This window comes from Amphiprion ocellaris, chromosome 12, assembly GCF_022539595.1.
Source record: "Amphiprion ocellaris isolate individual 3 ecotype Okinawa chromosome 12, ASM2253959v1, whole genome shotgun sequence".
NCBI classification, from domain to species: Eukaryota; Metazoa; Chordata; class Actinopteri; family Pomacentridae; genus Amphiprion; species Amphiprion ocellaris.
In genome coordinates, this window is record NC_072777.1 from 15,150,199 (window position 1) to 15,175,132 (window position 24,934).

At 40.3% G+C, this 24,934-nt stretch overlaps 1 protein-coding gene across 1 annotated transcript in view; it reads right to left on the reverse strand.

Moving 5' to 3' along the window:
• Positions 1 to 18,116: 18,116 nt before the first annotated feature.
• Positions 18,117 to 24,934, reverse strand: part of LOC111564587 (exostosin-1) — a 458,700-nt gene continuing 451,882 nt past the window's right edge. Inside the window, exons 12-13 of the mRNA XM_023264250.3 lie at positions 24,075 to 24,246; positions 18,117 to 19,030 (exon numbers count right to left, since the gene is read on the reverse strand). Coding sequence (XP_023120018.1) covers positions 18,845 to 19,030; positions 24,075 to 24,246 — 358 coding nt within the window. The 3' untranslated portion in view covers positions 18,117 to 18,844. The remainder of the gene's footprint in view (positions 19,031 to 24,074; positions 24,247 to 24,934) is intronic.

Consider the following 24,934-nt stretch of genomic DNA (forward strand, 5'->3'; position numbering starts at 1 on the left):
GGTTACATTTATTCATAAGTTTATCAAACTGGCTTAAATTATTAATTCATGGCACCTTTGTCTCTGTTGCTCCACATGCTGCTGAGGTCCTGGCAAAAGGGAGAGGTGGAGTTTAAGGCAGCCCTTTATGCTGGCAGTCAGGAACTGGAAGGCGCCAACTCCCAGTGCTGTGAAGGGGAGTGCTGAAGTGCAGAGGCCTCAAGAAAAGCAGCATGTGTGCATTTGTTTGCGTTTGGGGGGTGGTGTTGTTGTTTAATATGTATAAGTATTTGTATTATGTCTTTATTATGGCAGTTGGGTTTATTTTGCGTTTTTTTATGGTGTGAGGAATAGGTCTCTCCCCCTTTTGTGTGTTTGTAGGCTAGCCTATGTGTATATATACCCCTTCTTTTGTGTCATTTGGGAGGTCAGGTTTGTTCAGTTTACATTTATGTTGATATTATTGTTTTGTTGACCTCAATTTATTTAAAGGGCCCAGAGTTAGAATTTCTGTTGATACTTTTTCTTTGCTGATGTATTTTAATCTTCTGCAAATCTTGATTATTCTATGGACTGTTTCCATTGGCAAAATAAAGCCCTAAACCTTTGAAAGTTCCTCTTGTGTCCCTGCTTAGCTGCTTGGTCCCTAACAATTGGTGGCAGTGGTGGAATCATTCAGTATAGTACACAGGAAGAATAGAAAATGCTGCGAGGAGGAGGAAAAGGAAGAGGAAGCAGACCTGAAATGGAGACCCAAGCAGATGGTGAGGCAGAAGAAGGTGAGGTTACTGATGAAGCCACTGGCATGGGGGGGTGAAGATAAAGGAGAACCTACCATTGCAGACCTTACCAACATTCTTCGTGCCCACATGGGGCAGCAGCAAGCACATGAAGCTAGGTGGGAACAGGAAATGACACGCCAAGAGCAGACGTTCAAGACACTTCAACACCAATTTAGCCTTCTACAACTGGAGGTGCAAGCATGAACAACGCCTGAGCCATCTCTCCTGGAACAGAGTCCTCATGGTGATGTAGAAGTGGTCGGCTCTCCAGTACAGACGGCTTCTTCATCAGCGCTCCACCACCAGAGTAATTCTAAGTATGGTCAGTCTCACTTTTCTAAAGAGTCTAAATGACAAAAATTAACTGAATCGGATGATATTGAGCATTTTCTTATAACCTTTGAAAGAATAGCAGTGGCTTGTCGCTAGCCGAAAATAGACTGGGGTTTCCTTATTCCATTATTGACTGGTAAATCTAGAAGTGCCTACATACACATGGACGTTGATGATTCTCTCAACTATGACAAAGTTAAATGTGCCATTCTCAAGAAATATGATATTAATCCTGAAACATGCCACCAAGCATTCAGGTCTCTTAATGTGGAGCCCGAGGAAACCCCCAAAGAACTGTATGTGAGGCTTAAAGAGCTTTATGCGAAGTGGGGTCAACCAAAGGATAAAACTTTTGATGAAATTGGTGAAATCATTATTCTTGAGCAATATTTACAAATGCTGTCTCCTGAGCTCCAGATTTGGATCAAAGAGCATGACCCACAATCTGCAGCAGACGCTGCTGCGCTGGCTGATGTGTTTGTAGCTGCTCGTCACAAAAATCCTACAAGTACAGCTACAAGTTACAAGTCCTGCAGGGCAGCAAATGATGGTCAGAAACCTGCCTCTACTCAGCATGGCTCTAGATCTTCTGTGAACATGAGTAAGCAACCTGTGAAGGAGAAGGTCATTTTCAAGTGGTCCGAGTAAAATGCCTAACAAAGCTGTGACATGTTATTTGTGTGGCACACAAAAACAATGTGTCGTCAAAACCCAATAAAACTTATAGAGATGTGCTATGTGCCCAGGGAAAACTGTGAGTCTGAGCTGAAGTGGAGACAGCCACTTAAAGAGACTTCAGTTGAAAGTAATGGTCAGGACCTGAGAGCACTTACTGACACTCGAAGCAACCAAACTCTAGTACACAGACAGTATGTTTCTCCTCAGGCTATTTGCTCCACTGAAACTGTCCCTATTCACAGTGGGATGAAAAGCCCTATCCAACAGCAGATGTGTATGTCAAAGTGCAAGGACAAACATATCTTTTGAATGTTGGTGTTGCCAATAATCTGCCATTTCCAGTGGTGTTAGGCCATAACCTGCCGGTTCTCCTGGACCTGATCCATCCGAGCCACATCTGTAAAATTGCTCTAACCTGGGCCCAGGCAAAGACTGCAATACTACATTCAGGTGAGACAGATTGCACTTTGTCTTCTGTGCCTTTTTATGATGCTGAAGTTGAGACAGAGCCAGGAAAATCTCGCAAATCCCGTAGGCAGCGACGGCAGGAGAAATTCCATCATACAGTGGTGTCCTCTGCCACATGATAACAACCTCTGAGTTACCAATAGGTTTCCAGTTGCACCTAAACCTGATCCAGCTGCAGCAAGACGATGCAAGTCTAGCAGATTGCTTTGAGAGAGCAAAAGAGTGTGAAGCTGGAGCTGATGTGAAAGAAGGCTTTGAGGACAGTTATGTGCTACAGAATGATACCCTTTACCGTCAACATAGGTCAGGCAGACAGCTGATGGTTCCTAAAGTAGCCCAAGAAGCAGTGCTTGCTTTAGGCCATATTATTCCCTGGGCTGGCCACCTAGGGAAACATAAAAAAACAGCTCGTATAAAACGTCATTTTCACTGGCCTGAATTACGTAAAGACGCAGCTCAATTCTGTTGGAGTTGCCCTCAGTGCCAGGAAGCATCGGCAAAACGTCCAACCAGAGCACCTCTCCAGCCTCTTCCGGTGGTCAGTACAACATTTGAATTTCTTGGAATGGACATTGTCGGCCCTGTAGAAAGGAGGAAGTCAGGAAACAGATTTATGCTTGTAATTACTGATTATGCTACAAAGTACCCAGAGGTGTTTCCCCTGAAATCGGTCAAAGCAAAGCCTGTAGCATTCTGTCTTGTCCAGTTATTTTCAAGGGTTGGGTTTCCCCTGGAGATTCTCACTGACCAGGGTACCAACTTCATGTCAAAGTTGCTTAAGGATGTGTACCAACTGCTGGGAATCAGAGGTTTGAGAACTACTCCATATCATCCCCAAACTGATGGGTTGACTGAGCGGTTTAACCAGACACTCAAGCACATGTTGTGCAAGTTTGTTGATGACACTGGTTCAGACTGGGACCAGTGGCTCCCTTATCTATTGTTTGCGTACAGAGAAGTACTGCAAGCTTCTACTGGATTTTCACCCTTTGAGCTGCTCTTTGGCCATGAGGTAAGGGGGCCGCTTACACTCCTGAAACAGAGATGGGAAGGAAAGCAGGGAAGCAACGAACCCAGTAATGTTGTTTTTTATGTTCTTCAGATACGAGAAAAACTGGAGAAAATGACTGAACTTGCACGGGAACACATGGCAGCTGCCCAGCTTAAGCAAAAGGCGTGGGCATGACCAGTCGGCAAGAGAGAGGAGTTTTGAGCCTGGCCAGAAAGGGCTAGTGATGCTCCCTACAGAGGAGAGCAAGCTGTTGGCTAAGTGGCAAGGACCCTTTGAAGTAAAGAGGAAAATCAGTTCAACTACATATGAGATCTCCACACCAGGCCAGAGTCGTCCCATTCGAGTCTTCTCTCCCTCTACACATCAACCTGCTGAAGGAGTGGATTCCAAGGAGGGTGGAGAAGGCTGTGGAGAAACCCAGTGTGCTGCTCATCCGAAGTGTGGGGGATGAAGAAGTGGAAGAGCAATATTTGCCAGTCCCTGCCCCTGCAGTTCCCAACATGGACCATCTCTCAGAGGCTCAGCAGTCGCAGGTGAGGTCTCTTTGTATGCCAGCTGTCTTTCAGGAAAATCCTGGCCATCCATCACTGGTACAGCATGACATTGTTTTGAAGAAGGATGCCACTGTTAGACGTATGAGCTATCGGATTCCTGAGTGCCTCCTCGCCACACTGAAGAAGGAAATTGATTTTGCTATTATGCTGTCCCTTGGAATCATCAAGTCATCTAAAAGTGAGTGGTGTAACCCTGTGGTGTTAGTTCCTAAAAAGGATGGCACAATCAGATTTTGTATTGATTTCAGATATCTAAATGCAATTTCTAAATTTGACTCTTATCCTACACCACGCATTGATGACCTAATTGACCATCTGGGCCAGGCAAAGTACCTCACTAACACTGATCTGTGTAAAGGATATTGGCAGGTACCTTTGGTGCAGTCATGCCATGAGTTGTCAGCTTTCAGAACCCCCTGGGGACTTTATCAGTTCACAGTTATGCCGTTTGGGTTAGATGGGGCCCCTGCTATGTTCCAGAGACTTGTGGACAAAGTCTTGAGTGGTCTGTCTGAGTTTGCCATAGCCTATTTGGATGACATTGTGGATTACAGCACAAGTGGTTCAATCCAAATGCAGAAGTGTCCTCAGACAAGACACTGAACCGAAAGTTACTGCGGATGGCACCTTGCATAGCAGCTATTCTGTCATTGATGTGTGAGTGTATGGTGTGTATGGATGTGAGAAACTGTTACAAACCCAGCACATCCATGGCATTGGTAAATGGTTTACACTTAAATAGTGCATTTCTACCCTGGTTTGCAACAATGTTTAAGTGTGTGACAGATGTCACAGTAATATCCACATGAATGCCAGGTCCCAAGGTTTCCCAGCAGAACATTTCCTTGTTATGAGATGATCAATGATAATCAGTTCATCTGTCAGGAGTGTTAATATTGTGGCTGGTTGGAGTAGTTAAAGAATTTATGTGACAACATGTCTTGTCGACCTGCTATACTTTCAAATGTACACATAGATGTGTTGCTGACAGAGAGTATCACAAACAATGGAGAAAGAGCTGTTCTCTTATCATAATATGTGATGTCACTATTTCAAAATTAACTAAGACTTTTCTGCATTACTTTTTGTAAAAAAAAAAAATTCACATTGACACATAGCAGACAAAATATATGCAGATACTGATACAGCTGGGCCAGGATTTGGCAATTAAATATAACATAGTATTGCTCATTCGTAACCACCTTGTATATTAAAGCATATTTTCAAGGCAGAATAATCCCTTCTTACTTTTTAAACATTTGTTTCTTGTAAACTGTATTTCTTAGCATTACTGAACACTGCTTTTGAAAGACGGAACTGCAGCGCAAAAAACAACCTATCAAATACAATTGTGAAAGCAATGTGAAAGTGTCCACTTAAAGCCATAAACCTAAAGACTGTTATCACCTTAAACTGCAGCTTCTCTCAGCCTCACAGCAAATTACACCTCATTCTTTACTTGTCCTGTCGGCAACTTTTTTAAACTTTTGTTTTGGTTGTTTTTGATCAAGACTGAGTAATAAAACAATAAAACAAGCAATATGTACCAGAGATAAGCATTGATATCGGTAACAACAAGAAAAGCAGTCATAGAGTGCAGTACTCCGCCAATGCTGCTCAGTTGTTGTATCATTTCCGATGGCTGAAATCTTGAGGTCATTTAATGCAGACGTACCCACAAACAAAATGACCTCGCACTGAGCACAAGCGTGTGTTATTCATGTATATGTTTTGTACGGATACCCAATCACGTGACCTAAATATGTAGCGGGAATTGATGGGACTCCGAAACACCCCCCACAATTTAATCAATTGTTCCTTGTGTCATTTCCTACAGATAAGTCCTGATAAGTCTGCAGCATTGATTTGTAGTAGGGTCACGAACTTGTGATCATCAGCAGGCAGCTGATGTCATGTTCACTGGTAGTCACAGTTACAGCGACACTATGCCACTATCTCGCAATGATACAGAAATCTTTAGCAAATCCGTTGATCCACACTATAAGCCACATCACTGCCAAAATCGAATCACTTGGTCTTTTGTCATTTCTGACCATTCCTGAAAATTTCATCTAACTCCCTTAGTCTGTTTTTGAGTAATGTTGTGAACAGGCAGACAAACAGACAAACCAATGCCAATCGTCACATAACTCCGCCGTTCTTTGGCAGAGTAATAAGAAAACTGTTTAGTAGAATGTTCAAATAGTTCCACTTTAATGCATTTGATGCAAGCTGCCATGAAATGCAGAGTATGGCTTATAAACAGTACACCATACTTTAATATTGGAGCCCCTTTGGCCATCACCCTCCCTGTGGCTTTGACTGCATGTGTCCCAAGGTGTGCTAGTTTGTGACAGCCTTGTTACCCATGTCTACACCAGCAGACCTCCCAAAGTGGAGGCTGCTGCTGGTAGGGACCAAAACACCACATTGTTGTTCTGAAACAAATATAATACCATGTTCCTCACCACCTGTAAGAGACAGACTTCCAGTGGCCTGCTCTGAGGACTGACACATTAATGTCAGGTGTACGTCGAAGACAATGGCAGATGATACCCAGTCCAGCCTCTCAGAACCTTAACCCCATCATAGTGCAGTAGTTTTACCCTAGCTTTTAATTTATTTGTGTATGAGAATGTGTATGAGGGTGGAGGAGGAAGATTTATTGTTATTTTATCCTTATTTATTTTCACTTAAACTACTATGCAAAAGTTTCAGGTCACCCAGACAATTTCAAGTTTTCCATGAAAACTCACATTTTCATTCATGTGCGAACATAATTATATAACTGTTTTCTAATCATCAATTATCCTTTCAACACCATTAGCTAACACAATGTACCATTAGAACATAGGAGTGATGGTTTCTGGAAATGGGCATCTGCACCTCTATGTAGATATTCCATTAAAAATCAGCCGTGTCCAGCTAAAATAGTCATTGACTACATTAGCAATGTCTAATGTATTGCTGATTAGTTTATGTTATCTTCATTGAAAAAAATGCGTTCCTCTTAAAAATAAGGACATTTCTGAATGACCCCAGATTTTTGAAGGGTAGTGCATATGTATACTTTTATTTATTTGTACTTTTTTTCATTGTTCGTTAATATTAAAATTATTATCTGAGTGATCTGTAAGCAAGTGGTTCAATTATACAAATTGGCTGGTCTTTAATAAAAATATGTGAAGAACAATAATATGTAATTATCTATATCTACTGAAATTAAACATTTTTATTGTGATACATTTTTCTGCTCTATTACCCTACTCTAACTGCTCTTCAAATGTATTTTGCGATCGGTAAAAAACTAAACTGTATATTAAACTTGACATAGATCAGAAAAATGACAACATTGCTCTGTAACTGCCCAGTATCAGCAATTTGTTATTTTTGCTAGCAGTATGTCAAGGCTGTGTTGCTAACCTTTTTGCTGCTCCCTAGAGGTCAATAAATGTTGTTGTAGAGTTAAGTGGCATTCATATATAGATGATGCTGCAAATTATTGGCACAAAAAGGTAAAATTGTCATGGTCCAAGGAATTGACATCTAATGCCACACTGCACACTGAATAAATGTGCAGCTGCAAAACCCAGCATTTGAAAAGAGCCGATCTGATATCATCCATTCCTGTTAGGGCAGGTAGATTTCATGTGTCAGATGAAAAGGAAAACTACTGCAGAAGACTGTAGCCTTGGTCTGTGTAGATGAATCGAGTCTATTGTCATAGAATTCACTGCAACTGAAGCTGTGACAAACTGAAAACTAACATTTTTAATTATAATAATTAATATATTAGCTGTCACTTAAGACCTTTGTGAACTTGGAGGCATCTATTTATAGGATTGTGTTCTTATTTTACCTCTAGCTATTCTGAAGCACTTTTAATGAACACAACATCTAACTCAGAGTGCTGACTGCTGGGAGATATGAACAATTAGTTGATTCTCAATTATTAGTTACACTGCCAGTTGCCGCTGTCATGTGTAGCATTGCTTGCTGTGACTGGCTGGGCCTACTTTGTTGCAGGCTAAAACAAAGGAAAGTCTATGTTAAATTTAATAAAATATTGCTGCCCTTCAGCAGAGTGTATTGTATATTGTTACCCATACTGGAGACATGTGATTTGCTCTCCTTGTAAAAGAGTGTTCTTTTAAATATCCTGAAATATGGTTTACCCAGTAATGAAACAAAACTGATCATTTTACCACAGACATCTTCATGGATCCTTTGGGACATCTGGATTTTGGTGTTTTATGCCACTTAAGAGCCTTCTGTGCCTTTTTACTATCCCCATGGCAGACTTATATTTTTGTGTTTTTTTCTGCTGCCTGACTTGCTCTGACATCAGCAGGAACAGGGATCCATGTTCACTGTCCAATAAGTACAAACGATGAGAAGTGAAGCGGTTTACTTCCCTCCTGAGGGAACCCATGGATGATCACATCCAATGACTCACACTGACCTGTATTGATCACAGTGGAGACAAGGTCCTTTAACATGCTCCTACTGGAGGGAGGGAGGGAGGAGGGCTTTGTGTTTGTGTGTCGCTCTAAAAGATAAAAAAACGAGTGTCTGCTGCTGAGAAACAGTCTGCAAGATATTATTATAGTCTAGATTCCCAGGTGATGGCTCCTTACAGACAGGAGGCCTGTTCTCTGTGCTTCACTGACTCGTATTCAGATGGAACAGAGCCAGACAATAGAATGATAACAGAATGAATATGCAGGAGTTTGTACTTAATTTGTGTACATTTATTGGCTTATTACCATCACACACAAATGCACAGTAGCGACTTCCTTTCAAAGAGCATGCTGCCCTTGAGAAAAAACCCAACAATTAAAACTGGAACTCAAAATGAACTCCAAATTCACTTCACGTCAGACAGACGCATCATTAGTTCACCAGCTTCAGTCTAACTCATACAGGAGAATTCACAGACAAAATGAGACAGATCAACATGAAAAACAAACTGATAGCTAGAGATGCAAATAGAAAATTCCCCTTTTGATTGGTTCTGTGGGAAGGTAGTGATGAAAAGATGAGGAATGACTGGTATACACAAGCATAGTCTTGATTGTTTGGAAGACAGAGAGCACAAAAATGAACAGCAGAGAATAGATTCTGCTCGACTGGTTTAGAAACTTGATGGGTTTTTTGCTACCCAGCGGTGCTACTGCTGCAATGTGTTTTAATGTTGTGAATGCTGGCTGACTATGACCTAACTTTTGAGGGAAACAGCGTCACTCATTTCTTCAAACTCTTTAAACAACCTTTCACAAACAAGGAATCACCTGGTGCTTTGTGTTGGAATCAAAGGCTGTAGATGAATATTGCTGTAGTGCTACAGAACCTTCTAGAGAGGAGCTTGGGGTTGGTGGTTGGTCACACTTTGACCGTGAAAACCATAATTTGTCAGGCCTTCTACCAAGAGTGAGCATTCTTTCTATTAAACCATAACTACAATGTGCGTCTAACATCAAAAAGCAACTTTGACACAAAATAATTTTAAAACATTCTACAAAATAAATAACAAACACATTTTCACATCTTTTCAAAAAATAATATAATCTTAAAGTTATGGTAAACAAAGCCTTGTAATCTGGATTATGGTTTAGAGAATTGTTGAATAGAATATATTGTAAATACAGAAAAGAGAAAATAATTGGATTCCATTTTAGAATAAAATATGTAATTTTTATGGCTTAATTTGAGTGTTCCCATACCTAAACTAAGTCCCACAGAGTTCGTACAAAATAATAGTTCTCTGGACAAAGTCACAGGAGATTAAGAAGCATATTCTGACAGGCCGAATGACAGACTGCTGAAACATTCTCCATGGTTACTTTGAACCAACATCTGAATCCAGTGGGGATACAAAAAAGGCAAGTGTGACAAGTGTGTGGCCAAAAACTAGCCGCATCTGTGACAAAAATGGTGAGACTTAAAAAATGGCTTTATTGTTAAGGCACTCTTCTTCAGATAGCTTTAGTTGTCTAAAATATGTGCCATGCTTTCAATTAAAGACCATGAGGTTTTTGTTGAAAGCACAGAAGTTTTAGTTTTGGTCTTCTTGTTTAAGAGTCACCTTTGAGATCAATGAGATTCTTCAAGAACCCTTTCTTTTCCGTGGTGAAACAAGAGCAGAAACTTCCCATTCAAATGGCACATTAAAAACATTAGAATATCTGTTGGTACATAACTACAAAAGCACTTTGTTACTTTAAGAGCCATCAAGATCCAGTCCTCAAACAAAGAATAACTAGCTAGCTGGTGGTATTTTATGGAACAAAGTAGTTTTTTTTTTCAACATACATTAGGAAAATGCTGTTCACATCTACAAGCTACACTAGGTGGTGTCGCTACAGGTCTCATGAATATTTTTAAACACCAATGTTATATAAGATACATAAGATAATACTTTATGTACTTTATGAGACCTGACACACACACACACACACACACACACACACACACACACACACACACGCTGTCGGACCTATAATAATGCATCATAAGAGCAAAAGGAGAATTCCCTAAAGCAAACTGAAATGAAAGCCATTGTAGCTCACACTAAATCATCTGTTGGCTCATATAGAAAAAAAGGAAATTAATGTATTTGGAAAATAGTTAACTCTGAATGGAAAATGGTCCATTCTGGTCTCATTCAGAATGGCACTGACAGAGCCAGCCTCCTCAATGCCATGGTCCATGAACCGGCTCTGGAAGAATCGGCTGCTATCCTCCGCAGGCTTTACCAGCCACAGGGAGGACTTTGAAGGCACCAGAGAAAGGATGCTGGTGTGGCTGACCAAGCTGGACTTCCAGCTCTCTAATGCTGAACATTTTTCACAGAGTGACATCCATCACAAGATACAGTAGTTCAATAGTTTCCAGAACGAGATCACCTTGAACATCATCCCACAATTCTGGACTAAATTCCTTTTTATGCACATCCATTTCACAGAACAAGTGAACTTTTCTATAACTTCATGGTAAATCTACATCTTGCCTTGCCTTTAATCTTTAAATTCTTCTGATTAGTATCCATATGATAATTTGTAACATGTCTGTCATCCACGCGATCATATTTGGTATTGTTCTGATCCCCTGTCTGTCAATAATGCAATTAGGTAAATCCCGTTCACCAAATAATATTTTTGCAGTTACAGATACCAAAGGTTACCTGCCAGTGTAATTAGGCAAGGGACATCTGGGCTGTAGCCCTACCCAATGGAGGTTGGTCCAGATGCCCCTCTTCCTTAATGACATGCAAAACTTCACTTTAAAAGACCACATCTGAAAGCACCACTTTGAGTCCTCCGTCACCATCAGAGTCCTCCTTTACCCAAGAGCCCTCCGTTCGAAGAAAGAGCTCTCCTTTACCATCAGAGCAGTCCACTGTTCTGAGGCTCCACTCTTTCCACCGCTGTTCTGACCCACATCGACAAAGGCCGACCAGACCATCCACCAAAGCAGCATGATCATCATCACGACATGCAAGTACCTTTCAGTCACTGGAACTTGGTGCAGCTTCCCCAAATTATCCCTTCGAAGATAAAATTTACAGGCTAACAAATTAGCCTACTATCAAATTGAAGGCTGCTTTCAGGTGTGGTCTCTTTATCCCTTTCCCTCAGAACACCATATTTCAAGTGTAATATTTTATGTATGTATGTATGTATGTATGTAATAGTTTCCTTCTTTCACATCTCACCATCTTATTTGTTTTGTGTCATTGTTGTTCGTCTGAATGTGTTATTGTTGTTTAGTTTAATAAATGTAGATTCCAGCCACCTCAATTTTATACATAACCTGTCAAGCTAAATAATTCCCCTTACAGTTCCTGAAGCTCTTCTTGACAGTGCAACAAGAAGTGTTTCACATGCTGCATTATTAAATCTAAATATTTCGCTGGTCGAATATCAGATAGACTATGTAATAATTCTGCATAAAAACTTTAACCCCATTTAAGCAAACATTTATCATACATTTTATACATTGGTGGAGAAACATTATTAATAATCTTACAAATATAATTGGTGGAGAAACTATTTAACCCTTACAAACATAAATTAAGAAATCCTACAATAGCGTGTATACTCCATCAGCACAGACACCTTAAGTGAACCAACGGGTAAATATTTTTGTTGTAATATTGTAAAGATCTTAACACCATCCAAGATATCATTCAATAGGAGACCGGCCGTGGCACCCTGACGAGTCATAGATGAGGTCTGGCAGAAGGGTGAAACACCACATACTCCAGCAGCAGCATAAAGATGTAGAATAACCAGCTTAGTTACAATATTCCTAAACTACAATGACCATTACATGACAGAAGAGCCAGCAAATATATTCCAGGGAGTTCATTGAATAATAAGAAGCAGTAAGAGAGATCATATTTCTCCAGCTTTTCTTCATTAGCTCCCTGTAAAATCCAGGATATAATTTAAAATCCTGCTTCTCACATATAAAACTTTAAAAGACCAAGCTCCATCTTATCATAAACTAATTAACAGTGATTGTCACTGGAAGCAGTTGGTAGAGCAGGGTTAAACTGAGAAGTACTTTGGAATTGAGAAGCCAGTTGTAATTTCTAAATTCATCTGTTCAGCAGGAGGAAAATGATACTTGCACAGCCTTTGTAGGAGGGAGGGGGAGGCCGCTGCAGGATGTGTAGCTGTGATGATCTGCTGGATGAGTTGGTTCAGGAACGCAGAGACAAGGAGACACCTCTGCATAGTTGTGTTGAAAAAGTGTGCAGAAGCAAAAATACTAAGAGTAAAAGCTCCTAGTTAAAAAGAAACTGCTTGTGCTGTTGCACTGTGAAAGTTAACTTAAGAAGGCCCAATTTTAAAAATAGAAGATAAGAACCCTTAATAGAAACCAATAAAAATAGTACAAAGAATCAACTTTGCATTCCAGTGACTTTCTTTTTATACTGAAAGTTTTTGGAGCAAAATTCAAACTCAACAAGTCACTGTCCATGAGCGGTCAGAGGCCAAATACATTCAGTACTTCATTTGTTCTTAAATTGATAAATTCATCTGTTAAATATCTATGATTACCACAGACCTGAAATCCCACAAAACGTGACTAAAATGATATCAAACATGATATGTTTATGTCACACAGTTCCTGAGACAAAATAAAAGTATGAACATGCATGCAAATAATTCGTAGAATTTCAGAATATGTGGTAGTAAACTTCTAATTTAACTAAGAAGACAAACAAATACATTCAACAGTAAGGAAAACAAGACTTAAGAGTTATATACATTACCATTCAAAAGTCTGTGGTCACTTCGAAATGTTTTTATTTTTGAAAGAAAAGCAGTTTTGTTCCAATGAAGATAACAATAAATGAATCAGAAATACAGTCTAGACATTGTTAATGTGGTAAATGACTATTCTAGCTGGAAACAGCTGATTTTTAATTGAATATCTACATAGGGGTACAGAGGAACATTTCCAGCAACTATCACTCCTGTGTTCTAATGCTACATTGTGTTAGCTAATGGTGTTGAAAGGCTCATTGATGATTAGAAAACCCTTGTGCAATTATTTTAGCACATGAATAAAAGTGTGAGTTTTCACTGAAAACATTGGATGACCCAAAACTTTTGAACACTAGTGTTTGCTTAGGATAACACTGTCTTAGTCTTTATGGCAGTGATCAACTAATCAGAACTATAAAATGTAAAATAAGTGACTGCATGAGTATTAATCCCCTTAAACGGGACTCATCTAATTCAACACACAGCCAATTAGCTCTGGAAGTCACATTGTGAAATTAAAATCATGTGAGTTAAAGAATGTGTCTTAGGTGTGTCTTAGTATGAAGACATGTGGAAGGTCCAGTCATTGGTGAATCAGTGCTTCTGGGTACTACTATACCATAAAGACAAAACTACACCTCAAGCAACTCTGTAAAATGGTTATTGAAGTGCACAAGTCAGGGGATTGATACAAGAAAATTTCCAAGTTACTGGATATCCCTTGGAGTACAGTTGAATCCATCATTTAAAAAAACTGAAGGAATATGGCACATGCATTAATTTGCCTAGAGCAAGCCATCTTCAAAAACCAAATAGCTGAGTAAGAAATGAGGAGTGAACACTTGTAAAGGCAGTGAATCTATCTAACAGCAGAGACCAGGCATGGAAATGATGTCTGACTCTGACTAACTCAGTATTGTTGCCGTTTGTAGATTCCGACCTCTTTTTTCTGCAATCAGCAGAACAATCAAAACTGAGTCGACTAATACTCCATTCATCAACTAATGTCTGGTGTAATTTGCAATAATATAAATCAGAGAAAATTAACAAATCCTCAAATTTATCAAGTAAAAATGTGAAATTAACTTCATGTTGATGTTACTTTAAAGATGATCAATTACCATGTCAATTAATTACATGTAAAATAAATAATAGATTGTGTATCTATTCAGTTCAGCATGACCCAAAGATGATAGGTAATCAATGATTAATGAAATAATCTCATCTAGAAAAAGCAAATGTACACTACTGTTCAGAAGTTTGTAGTCACTTGGAAATGTCCTTATATTTGAAAGAAAAGCATTTTTTTTCCCAATGAAGATAACATTAAATTAATCAGAAATACAGTTTAGACATTGTTAATGTGGTAAATGACTATTCTAGCTGGAAACAGTTGATTTTAAATGGAATATCTACATAAGAGTCCAGAGGAACATTTCCAGCAACCATCACTCCTGTGTTCTAATGCTACATTGTGTTAGCTAATGGTGTTGAAAGGCTAATTGATGATTAGGAAACCCTTGTACAATTATGTTAGCACATGAATAAAAGTGTGAGTTTTCATGGAAAGCATTGCCTGGTTGACCCCAAACTTTTGAACGGTAGTGTTTAAATAAACTATATTTTTTAATGCAGAATCATAGGTAATAAAATATAACCTGAAGCAAAATGCAGTATGCAAATGCTTCCTCGGTGTGTGGTAGTTTTATGAAGACATATGAGGAACTGAACTGCCCGGAAGCATTTCACTGGTAGAAACCAGTAAAATACCTTTTAATATAAAGTATAGAGCATTATTCATGAATAATCAATCCAGTATGATGTGTGTAGTTTTGATGCTAATATTTACATTATCTGAACATGTTGCCTAAAAAGAATGTAGCCCCTGATCATCGTGTTTGATGACTGAGTTTGTTTTCTGAGATCTTCACTTGAAGACGCATGTCACATCAAAAGAGATTAAAAACTGTGATAAAGAGATTCTTGTTATTGCCCATGAGAGATGGGTGGGAACAAGGGGGTGGGAGAGCTGAAAAGAAGAAAGGGGGTTAGATGAAGGAATGGTGCACAGGGAACAATAGAAAGTAAGATCAGGTGATTGTAATTATTGTATCTGAGAGGAGGGAGGAGAAGAGACGTGAGGAAGGAAAAAAAATCAATGAAAGATAGATGAAGGAGAAGAAAAAAATGACAAGTGATGAAGGAGTGTCATGAAAAAGATGAGCTGATTGGCTCCTTTATTGTCATGGGAACCACCCTCCCTGTAAATTATGTACACATGTAAAGTATATGCATGTTTATACATGTATTCATTACTGTCAAAAACTGATGCAATTGTTTACTTTCATTTATCAAGGTAAAGTTACATGCAGCTTGCTTCACATTCTTGTAGTCTGATGACGTGTGCATACACAATACAATTGTTCTGTGTTTACACACAACACAAGCAATGGTATTTTAACTTGTGTGAAACGATGCAGGGAAGACTTATTCTGCATTTGAGAAAACAATGTTGGTTGAAAAAACGTCACAGAGCAAAAGACACAGTTTGTGAGTCATAATCCCAACACACTTTTGTGACTCATTTGGTCCTACATTTTGAAAAGTATTCAGCTGTAAACTGGATTGTCCTTGAAATAAAATCCATCCATTCATCCATCCTCTATACACCACTTAATCCTCATTAGGGCCACAGGGGAGCTAGAGACTATCTCAGGGTGAAGGCAGGGGACACCTTGGACAGGTCACCAGTCAATCACAGGGCTACATATAGAGACAAACAATCACACTAACATTCACACCTATGGGCAGTTTAGAATTATCAGTAGACTTCAGCATGTTTTTGGACAGTGTGAGGAAGCCAGAGTACACGGAGAAAACCTACGCATGCACAATAAGAACATGCAAACTCCATGCAGAAAGATCCCGGGAAGGCAGGGATGTGAACTGGACACCGTTTAGCTGCAAGGCGAAAATGCTACCCACCATACCACTGCGCAGCCCCTGAAATAAAATAAAAATACAAATTTTACTATATATACACAATCACTAACCACTTACAATAATTATTCTCAGCAGTGATTAATGTAAATTGTATTTTCACAGGATGTTAACAGGAGCTGAACTGACGTGAAGGAGTTTCTCTTCTGAGTGTGTTAAACACTTGCAGCATCAGACACCAGCAAGATCCACATGTGCATCTCCATAGCATGAGAGTTAAATACTCAGAAATATATATTTACATTGTCACAGGTCACACCATGCACTTTTCTTCTGTTCAGGCAAGCTGTCGCACGCAGAAACGCAGCTTAGTATGATGCTTCCAGCTGAGTTTATTAAATACCTGCAGCAGCATTTACGTATATACACGACCAGTCAAAGGATTGACCACACTTTCTCATTCAAATGAATGAGAAAGTATGTCCAGCCTTTTGACTGGTAGTGTAAGTATCTCCAAAGTAAGAGCTGTGTGCATTTACACATGGAACAACAGCAGTAACTTCATTAAGCTAAGAGTAGGAAGTTCTAAAAGATTGGACCGCGAAGTTATTGACGATATGATCTGTGTAAATCTTCTGAGAAGAAGCTGATCCTAACATGATCCATGATGTAAGATCATCAGGTCGCTCACCATTACAACCACTATACAAGGTATCTGAGGCTCCATCCACCCATTTTCATCTACGTATTAGGGACGGGTGGTGGTGGAAGCATGCTAAGCAGGTCATTCAAGACGTCCATCTCCTCAGCAACCAGTTCCAGTTCATCCTGGGGGATCTCAAGGTGTTCCCAGAACAGGGGAGATATGTAATCCATTCTGCAAGCTCTGAGTCTACCCTGAAGGAGCAGTGACTCCACACCTCTGCACTCTACACATCTGTCTCCAGATGTCCGAGCTCCTCACCCTATCTCTAGGGCTAAGCACAGCCACCGTACAGAGAAAACTTATTTCAGCCGCTTGTGTTCATAAACTTATTCTTTCAGTCACACAGAGCTCATGATGCTGGTTGACGGTTGGAACATAGATTAAAATCTAGAGCTTCCCTTCACCTTCCTCCCACTTCCCAACAACAGTTCGGCACAATGCATTCATTTTCCCTTCACTCATGAACAAGAACCTGAGATAACTGGACATCTTTACTAATGGCAGCTCCTCACCGTCAACTCAAAGGGAGCAATCCACTGATTTCCTAAAAAGAACCATGTCCTCAGATGTGGAGGAGCTGATTCTTGCCACTTAACAATCCATCCATTATCTATACACCGCTTAATCCTCACTAGGGTCGCGGGGGGGGGCTGGAGTCTATCCCAGCTGACTCGAGCGAAGGCAGGGGACACCCTAGACAGGTCGCCAGTCTGTCGCAGGGCCACATACAAAGACAAACAAGCACTCACACATTCACACCTACGGGCAATTTAGAATAATCAATTAACCTCAGCATATTTTTGGACTGTGGGAGGAAGTCGGAGTACCCGGAGAAAACCCACGCATGCACAGGGAGAACATGCAAACTCCATGCAGAAAGATCCCGGGAAAGCCGGGACGCGAACCAGGGATCTTCTCGCTGCAAGGCGAAAGTGCTAACCACTACACCACTGTGCAGCCCCTCCACTTAACAATCAGCTGCAAATTGGTATCTGAGGCTAATGTGTTACCAATATAACATTAGCCCTGTTCATGTACTTATTGCCTAGTGTTGATCTTTCACTGGTCACACTTTAATTCTGACATCAAGTAGGATTTGTCATTTACTCTGCTCTTCTGAGAAAAAACAGTTGTCCTTGTTAATGTTGATTTACTGTATAGCTCTGCACCTATACAAGAACAAAAAGAGCGGGAAAAGAGTAGGAATCTACAGTACAAGACATAAAAAAGGGAACATCAAGTTGAGGAGCGCAATTCTTTGAACTTAAATGACGAAGAAAATATGCCAGTAAAATGGAGCAAATTCAGAATGAGAAGAAATTAAAGACAGATAGAATTTTGTTCAAAACGCTCACATGAGAAATAAAGAAAGCAATGAATGGAGCTGAGACCCAGGTTTTCTCCTTATAACATAACATCTCTTTATTTTATTTTTATTTGCTTTATACAGACAAGAACTGCTGCTGAAAATCTACAATAGTATACAAGAGGCATATTGCCATTGTCTGTGGGGGGTTTGGGGTAGCAGCTGTCATGTGGCCTGACCCAGAAGCTACACGTTGTTCATTTTGTCCACAGTGAGTCTCTATTGTACACACACAACCCCACAGACTGTGTCCTTATAAATACAGCTTGTAACTCATAAATCTCTTCAACCTTTTGTCAACTTTCACAATAAATATCTTTTTGATTTTTTCACACATTATTTTTTTAGGTCCTACACAGTACAGTTGTCTTGTTCAAACCATGCAACACATACTGTATGCCTGTGGTCAGGACTGGCTTGGATATGTCCAGGCCTTTGTTGCATGTGTCTACATGCATTCATATTTATGTGTACTGTCACAGATGGCAGATATGCACAGTTGCTCTGTTATCAACCACACATACAGACGCAGTGTTAGTTTTTCATAGAAATACGCATTTAAATGTCCTCTCAGTGTTTTATCATTTTTATGTCCAGTGCTTGTGTCACTTTTCCTTTCCAGCTCCTCAAATGTTCATCTGTTGTGTATTTTTTGTGCTCTCGAGCAGGAAACCGAAGAAGACACATGCACCTTGCTGACCTTCCTTACTTTCTCTCGTTCAATGATTTGGCGTGTATGCTTGTGCGTTCACAGCCTTTCAATGTCCCTGTATTTCTTCCTCAGGATGGAAACCTGGTCCCTGAACAAAACAGGGTCCAACCTCATCTGGGAGTGCACTAGGGGCATGAAACCCAGCCAGTGACTGAAGGCGTTCATGCAGGTCTGTCGCTGCGCGAAGTGGTCCGGGTCAGCCCACCGAGATGCCTTGGAACCCTTGGTTTAAAAAAGCAAACAGAGGGATAGAGAAGATGAATGTATTAGAGCAGTGTAGGAAGCAGCATAGCTCTGTACCAGGTGATGTATGGGCTAAGATTTGAGTCAATAAGATTTTGAGCTTGTATGCAAATCAATCCTAAAGTATAAAAGCCTGTCAAGTAAATCTGTGTACAAAAATCCAGTTTGTGCATGTGCATGAGAGATTTGTGTTTTAAAAACCCAATGATGTTGTTTTGCTCTGTTTGCTCTTGCATTACATGGAGCTTCTGGGCACTGTGGGGTGATTACAAACCTTGTTCCTCTTGCATCTCACCATGTAGTTCCTGAGTGGTCAGACTCGTGCATCATTTACACACATGTAATGCTAGATTTTCAGTCAACAGCTGACAAAGAAACTGAGATATTAGATGACTCTGCAGGTTACATGCTGTTCTCCTCAGTAGTGCAAGTAGTAATCCCATCCTGAGTAGCTCCTGGATGATTCCATGATGTTTCTATCTCAAGCTGCTTTGCTTGATCACCAGGTTAATTTGGATGGGACGTGGGTGGTAGAGATGGAGGATGAGACCCTGGGTGGCTGCTAGGAGATAAGTTGAAGATAGAGCTGTTTAGGGAAAGGAGAAGAGCAGCAGATCCTTTTGATAAGTTTTGGCATGGGGCTGTGGAGTTGGAGGAGATTGATGCTGTGGCAGCGGAGGCTGCAAGGGGTCAGGTCACAAGGATGCGATTACAAAAAACTGAGTGACAGAAACAGTTTGACATTTTGATAGATCTCTTGACTTAAAATCCAAAATGAATTGCTAAATAACAACAAAAAAAACAACAACCTGAAAATAGCATGCATGGCTTCTCTATTACTTTATTTAACTGTTGCTGCTGGACAAAGTGTCCCAACAGACATCAGTGCCTTCCACCTTCTCCATGTTAAATGTCCATCTGCTGTTGCTTGAAGCAAAGTAACAAATCAGGGGTGAGACAGGGGGAGGCAGGAAAAGGCTTAGAAAGAAAGAGAGAGCAAGGAAGGGAAGGGGGTGAGTAAATTTAGGTTTGCCGTGCTGCCTTCACAATTAAGACATTAATCACTGAGTCCATACTGCCGAGTCATCGTCCTGCCTGTGGTCACGCCATCAATCAGAACCTGACATAGGGCTGGCCACATGAACACACACACACACCGGCCTCACACTTTCACACACACACACACACACACACACACACACACACACACACACACACACACACACACACACACACACACACACACACACACACACACACACACACACACACACACACACACACAACATGCACACACAGGGATCTCTCAACGAGAAGGTCAGGGCTGTGTGTAGCCTGAAACTTTTCTACATCACTCATTTAACACAATGAGAGACTTTTCATCTTCTCCTCTAATTTGTAAAAAAGGAATCTGGAAAAGAAACTATTATTTTTGAATATGTAGCATTTTCACCATCTGTAAATGGTATGGTTGCTCATAAACACTCTGAAGACTAACAGGTGAAATTTTTGATCAGTGGTAGTGTCATGGAGCAATAATTTGCTAAAGGAGTCTCAATTTTGTTTGTGTCTCACACTTTACAAGCAGGTGTAAGAGGAAGGAACTGACCTGACATGTATTCCTGCCAACTGTCTCAAACATTTCCACTGATCAGCAGGTGGTGGCAGTAATGTGTCAATAAATGCAACAATGTGCCGCAAATGCACAGAAGAAAACTACTAGCTCGCAAGCATGGATGGTAACAATGTCAAAAGGTCCAAACGACTCAAAGCCAATTTTGCAAATATTTCAAGAGGAAGGAAATAAAGTCAACATGATCTTTAGACCTGAAGAATAACTGACATTTTGTGAAGAAGCACTAAAAGTAACTCCAAAGGGTTTCTTAAAGATGGTTCACTGCAGATTTGGACCACTTGATTACACACAAGTATATCATGTGTCATGGTCCCTCCCTTCTCTGTGCTGCTCCCCTGGCCAGCTGATGATCCTGGCGATTGGACACAGCTGCAGAAAGAGTGCAGCTGTGTCCGATCACATCAGCGGCAGTTAGAGCTGGACTCGCCCCACCAGCCACTGCTGCATCGTTGCCCCTGCTGGCTCTCCGCCAGCCACTCCACCCAGGTCTGCCTCAGCTCTGGACCCCCCCCTCGCCTGCTCTGTCCGGCCCGGCCTGTTCCCGGAGCCTCTGTCCCTGCCTTGGCCCCCGCTGCCCTCCCACAGCCCCGTCTCTGCTGCATATTAGCAGCCCTGTGCTCTCTGCTGCACATCTGCAGCACCAGCCTACGCCGCCGCCAGACAGCCGACTTCGGACCCCCCCCCCCCCCCCCCCCCCGGTTGGACATGAGTTGTAAGTCAGGCCGTGTTATTTAGTTTTTTGTCTTAGCTCACATAGTGGCCAGTTGTGTTGATTATTTCTTGATTAGGTTAGAGCTCTGTTTAGTTTTAGTTTAATTTGTTGACTTCTGTGGGAAGTTTGGTTGCCTTGGTTAGTTCAAGTCTGTGTTTAGTGTTCTGTTAAATAAAAATCCTTGTTTCAGTCTTTGTCTGTCTGCCTGTCGTCTGTGGTGCCTGCGCTCTGGGTTCACCCCCCCGAGCTTCCTGACATCATGCATAGGTCACTGATTATGTGAAGTGGTGTCTCAAAAGAAGTGACAGGAATTGGGGCTAGAGCTGACTTTTATTTGGTCTGGATTGGGGACGTGTGCGATTAGTAGACTAAACAATTAAATGTTACTACCCTCACTAGTCACCAGAAGTACTGGTTGGTTAAACTTATTTTTACTTTATTAATGTCCAATGCTGATTACCTGTTTTGTCAAAGATATTCTGCTGCCACTAGCAGCCCCCATCTCTTGCTCTAAAGCCTGGGTGCTATAAATCAGGAGGTTGGAAAGTGAGACTTGCTGGTTTGCAATTCTGTGACTGTTAGAGGTTTTATTATACCATCGAAGGGCAGATTTAACTTGTACTTAGATTTATATTATGGCTGTGCATGCTTTTTATATATATAAAAAAACAAACGATCAAGTGCGACAAGCATCAGAGCTGTTGGTCTGCACAGAATTTACATTTTTGTTTGCTGCTTTTATTGCCAAAAAATGGTAAATGGTTATCACAGATAAAAATACGAGAAAGATCTGAGGACTTTGTGTTGTTTCTGACACAATTAAACAGAGATGTCCAGTTGATTCATTGAAAAAAGGCATCTGACTGCATCTCCTTCCAACTTACCTTGATCTTTAACCCTGTGAGCCCCAGACTATGCTCAGGGTAATTTCACTACTTTACTTTTAAGCATTTTTCTTGTTCATTGTAAGGGTTAGCCATACAGCTTTATCACTTTTTTTTTAAACAGTCTTCCATCATTTTAATGGATAAAAACTGCAGATTCTTTGAATCACCCTCACTGAAGTGTGCACTACCCAGTGTATGTGCACATCAGTGATCTCAACTTGTATGCCACATTTGAATCATTGTAGCAAATCCATTGTTTTATGTTTATTTTTTATACAATAAGGGATAACTAAGAAATTGGCTGTAATTTTAAAACACTATGTTTTTTACAGGAACAACGAGTATCATTGGAAAGGCTTAGATTTAAAAAAAAAATTGTCTATATGTGTCATATACACTACCGTTCAAACGTTTGGGGTGACCAGGCAATTTCAGGTTTTGCATGAAAAATCACACTTTTATTCATGTGCTAACATAGTTGCACAAAGGTTTTCTAATCATCAATTAGCCTTTCAACACCATTAGCTAACACAATGTAGCATTAGAACACAGAAGTGATAGTTGCTGGAAATGTTCCTCTGTACCTCCATGTAGATACTCCATTAAAAATCAGTCATTTCCAGCTAGAATAGTCATTTACCACATTAACAATGTCTAGACTGTATTTGATTAATTTTCTTTCAAAAATCAGGACATTTCTAAGTGACCCCAAACTTTTGAACGGAAGTGTATGTGAAAATGATCATGAACACATGATATGGGCCACAAAGATGGCTGTTCTAGTTAATTTCAGCTTGATTGAAGACATGAGCTGACCAGAGATCATTAAGCATCACAGAAGACTTTGTCATGGTACTCCTTGAAAGGCTAAACCCCCACAATGTAAAATAGTATTGGGTATTGGCAGAATAGTAAATATGAAATGACTTGGATTAGATCAGGGGTCAAGTCATCTGGTGAAATTTTCTCTGCCTCTTCGTACAAACACAAACAGTTTTCTTGTCCTCTTCTCGGACATAAATGATAATGGTTTAAATTCTTTAAATCACAGTCAAAATAGAAGATAACGTAAAAGATGACAACAAAAGGGGGTTGACTGCTAAAATTAAGCCACTGTCATGTTTGTTTTGTGATCACCTTCCCAGAAAGAAATGTGGAGTTTACATGAGATACATGAGTCTGGACAAAAATCATGTCTGATTTTCACTGGTTAATTTTCATAGAATTTTTATTTATTATTACTTTTGTCAATTATTTCTGTGACCACTGTGGGCTTTTCTTCCATTAACCGAGCGGTGTCAACAATTTTGTCTACGTGTGTAAATACTACCCCTCTCAGCCAACACAGTTGCAATAGGCTTCTACTTTTGTCGATGCTCAAAAGGATGAGCGAGTAGTGCTAACAATATATACATTGTATAGGGAACAGTGAATGAGTGCACAGTCTAAAGCTGTTGCTATACTGAATGCAGAGTGTTCACAGAGCAGTTGTGCTCCAGAATGCATCTTTTTACTGGCAACATCTGCAGGACACATATGTTGAGGGTTGTTGCAAAACAAGATGTCCAGCTTTTCTTTTGGGATTGTTGTTTCTTTGGTTTTGGAATACAGGTTAGCACTAAAAAACTTAGTATTTTTTAACAAGTTTGTCTAATATAGGGAAGTTAACATGACAGACTACATTACATTGCAGACTTCATAGACTCAGTAAAAGATAAGGTCACTAAGCAAGCATCAGAGCCATAGACAAGGTGTAAATGTCTCTATAAGTGTAAAACTCTGTCCCACCTGGGTCATCATGGTTTCTTTGTACTGCTTCTTCTGTGTTACTTTGATAGGCGGTTGCTTGGTAACAGCTGAAACTAGGAAGTTCATCAGGATGTCTTCGCAGTTAGCCATGCGATCCACCATAGTGAGCAGGCTGGACGCGATGTAGTGAGTGAACAGGTAGTGGTAGTATCTGAAATGCAAACAAAGGTAAAAAGGAGAACAGGTTGTTATCTCTTTCATAAAGTGTCTATTCTATTCTATTCTATTCTGTTCTATTCTATTCTATTCTATTTTATTTTGTATGGTTGCTGTGTTGCACTCTCAGCAGCATGGGAGCACTAGATCACTGTCAACTCTGTTGCCACCCTGCCAAGGTCTGCTGTCCCTCGGTCTTATACACGCACACACACACACACACACACACACACACACACACACACACACACACACACACACACACACACACACGCTTTCCACCTTTCCACCTTTCCTTTTTCCTTCCACTCCTTTTTTCTGCCTTGTATTGGCATTTGAGTCTAAATAACAAAAAGACTAAAGAGGCGCACTGAGTGTCCTAACAATAGAACGAGAGAGTTGTGTATCTGTGTGACAAGATGCTTCAAATCCCTTCAGAGAGTAACAATCTTTGTTCAATTTACTGCTCTGCTTAATACTTGAAATTACCATTTTTTATTTCAGTCCGAAGCATTGCATTTTTGACAATCGCTTTATTAGATAACAGAGAGGTAGAGAAAGATTATATTATCCCATTTCTTTTTCTATTACCTCAGTAAAAATAAAATGAAAGTGGTGAAAGATGGTTGTTCATGTGGTTTGTATCTTGTGGAGAAGAAATAAGTGTTTCTGTGAAGTTGGAA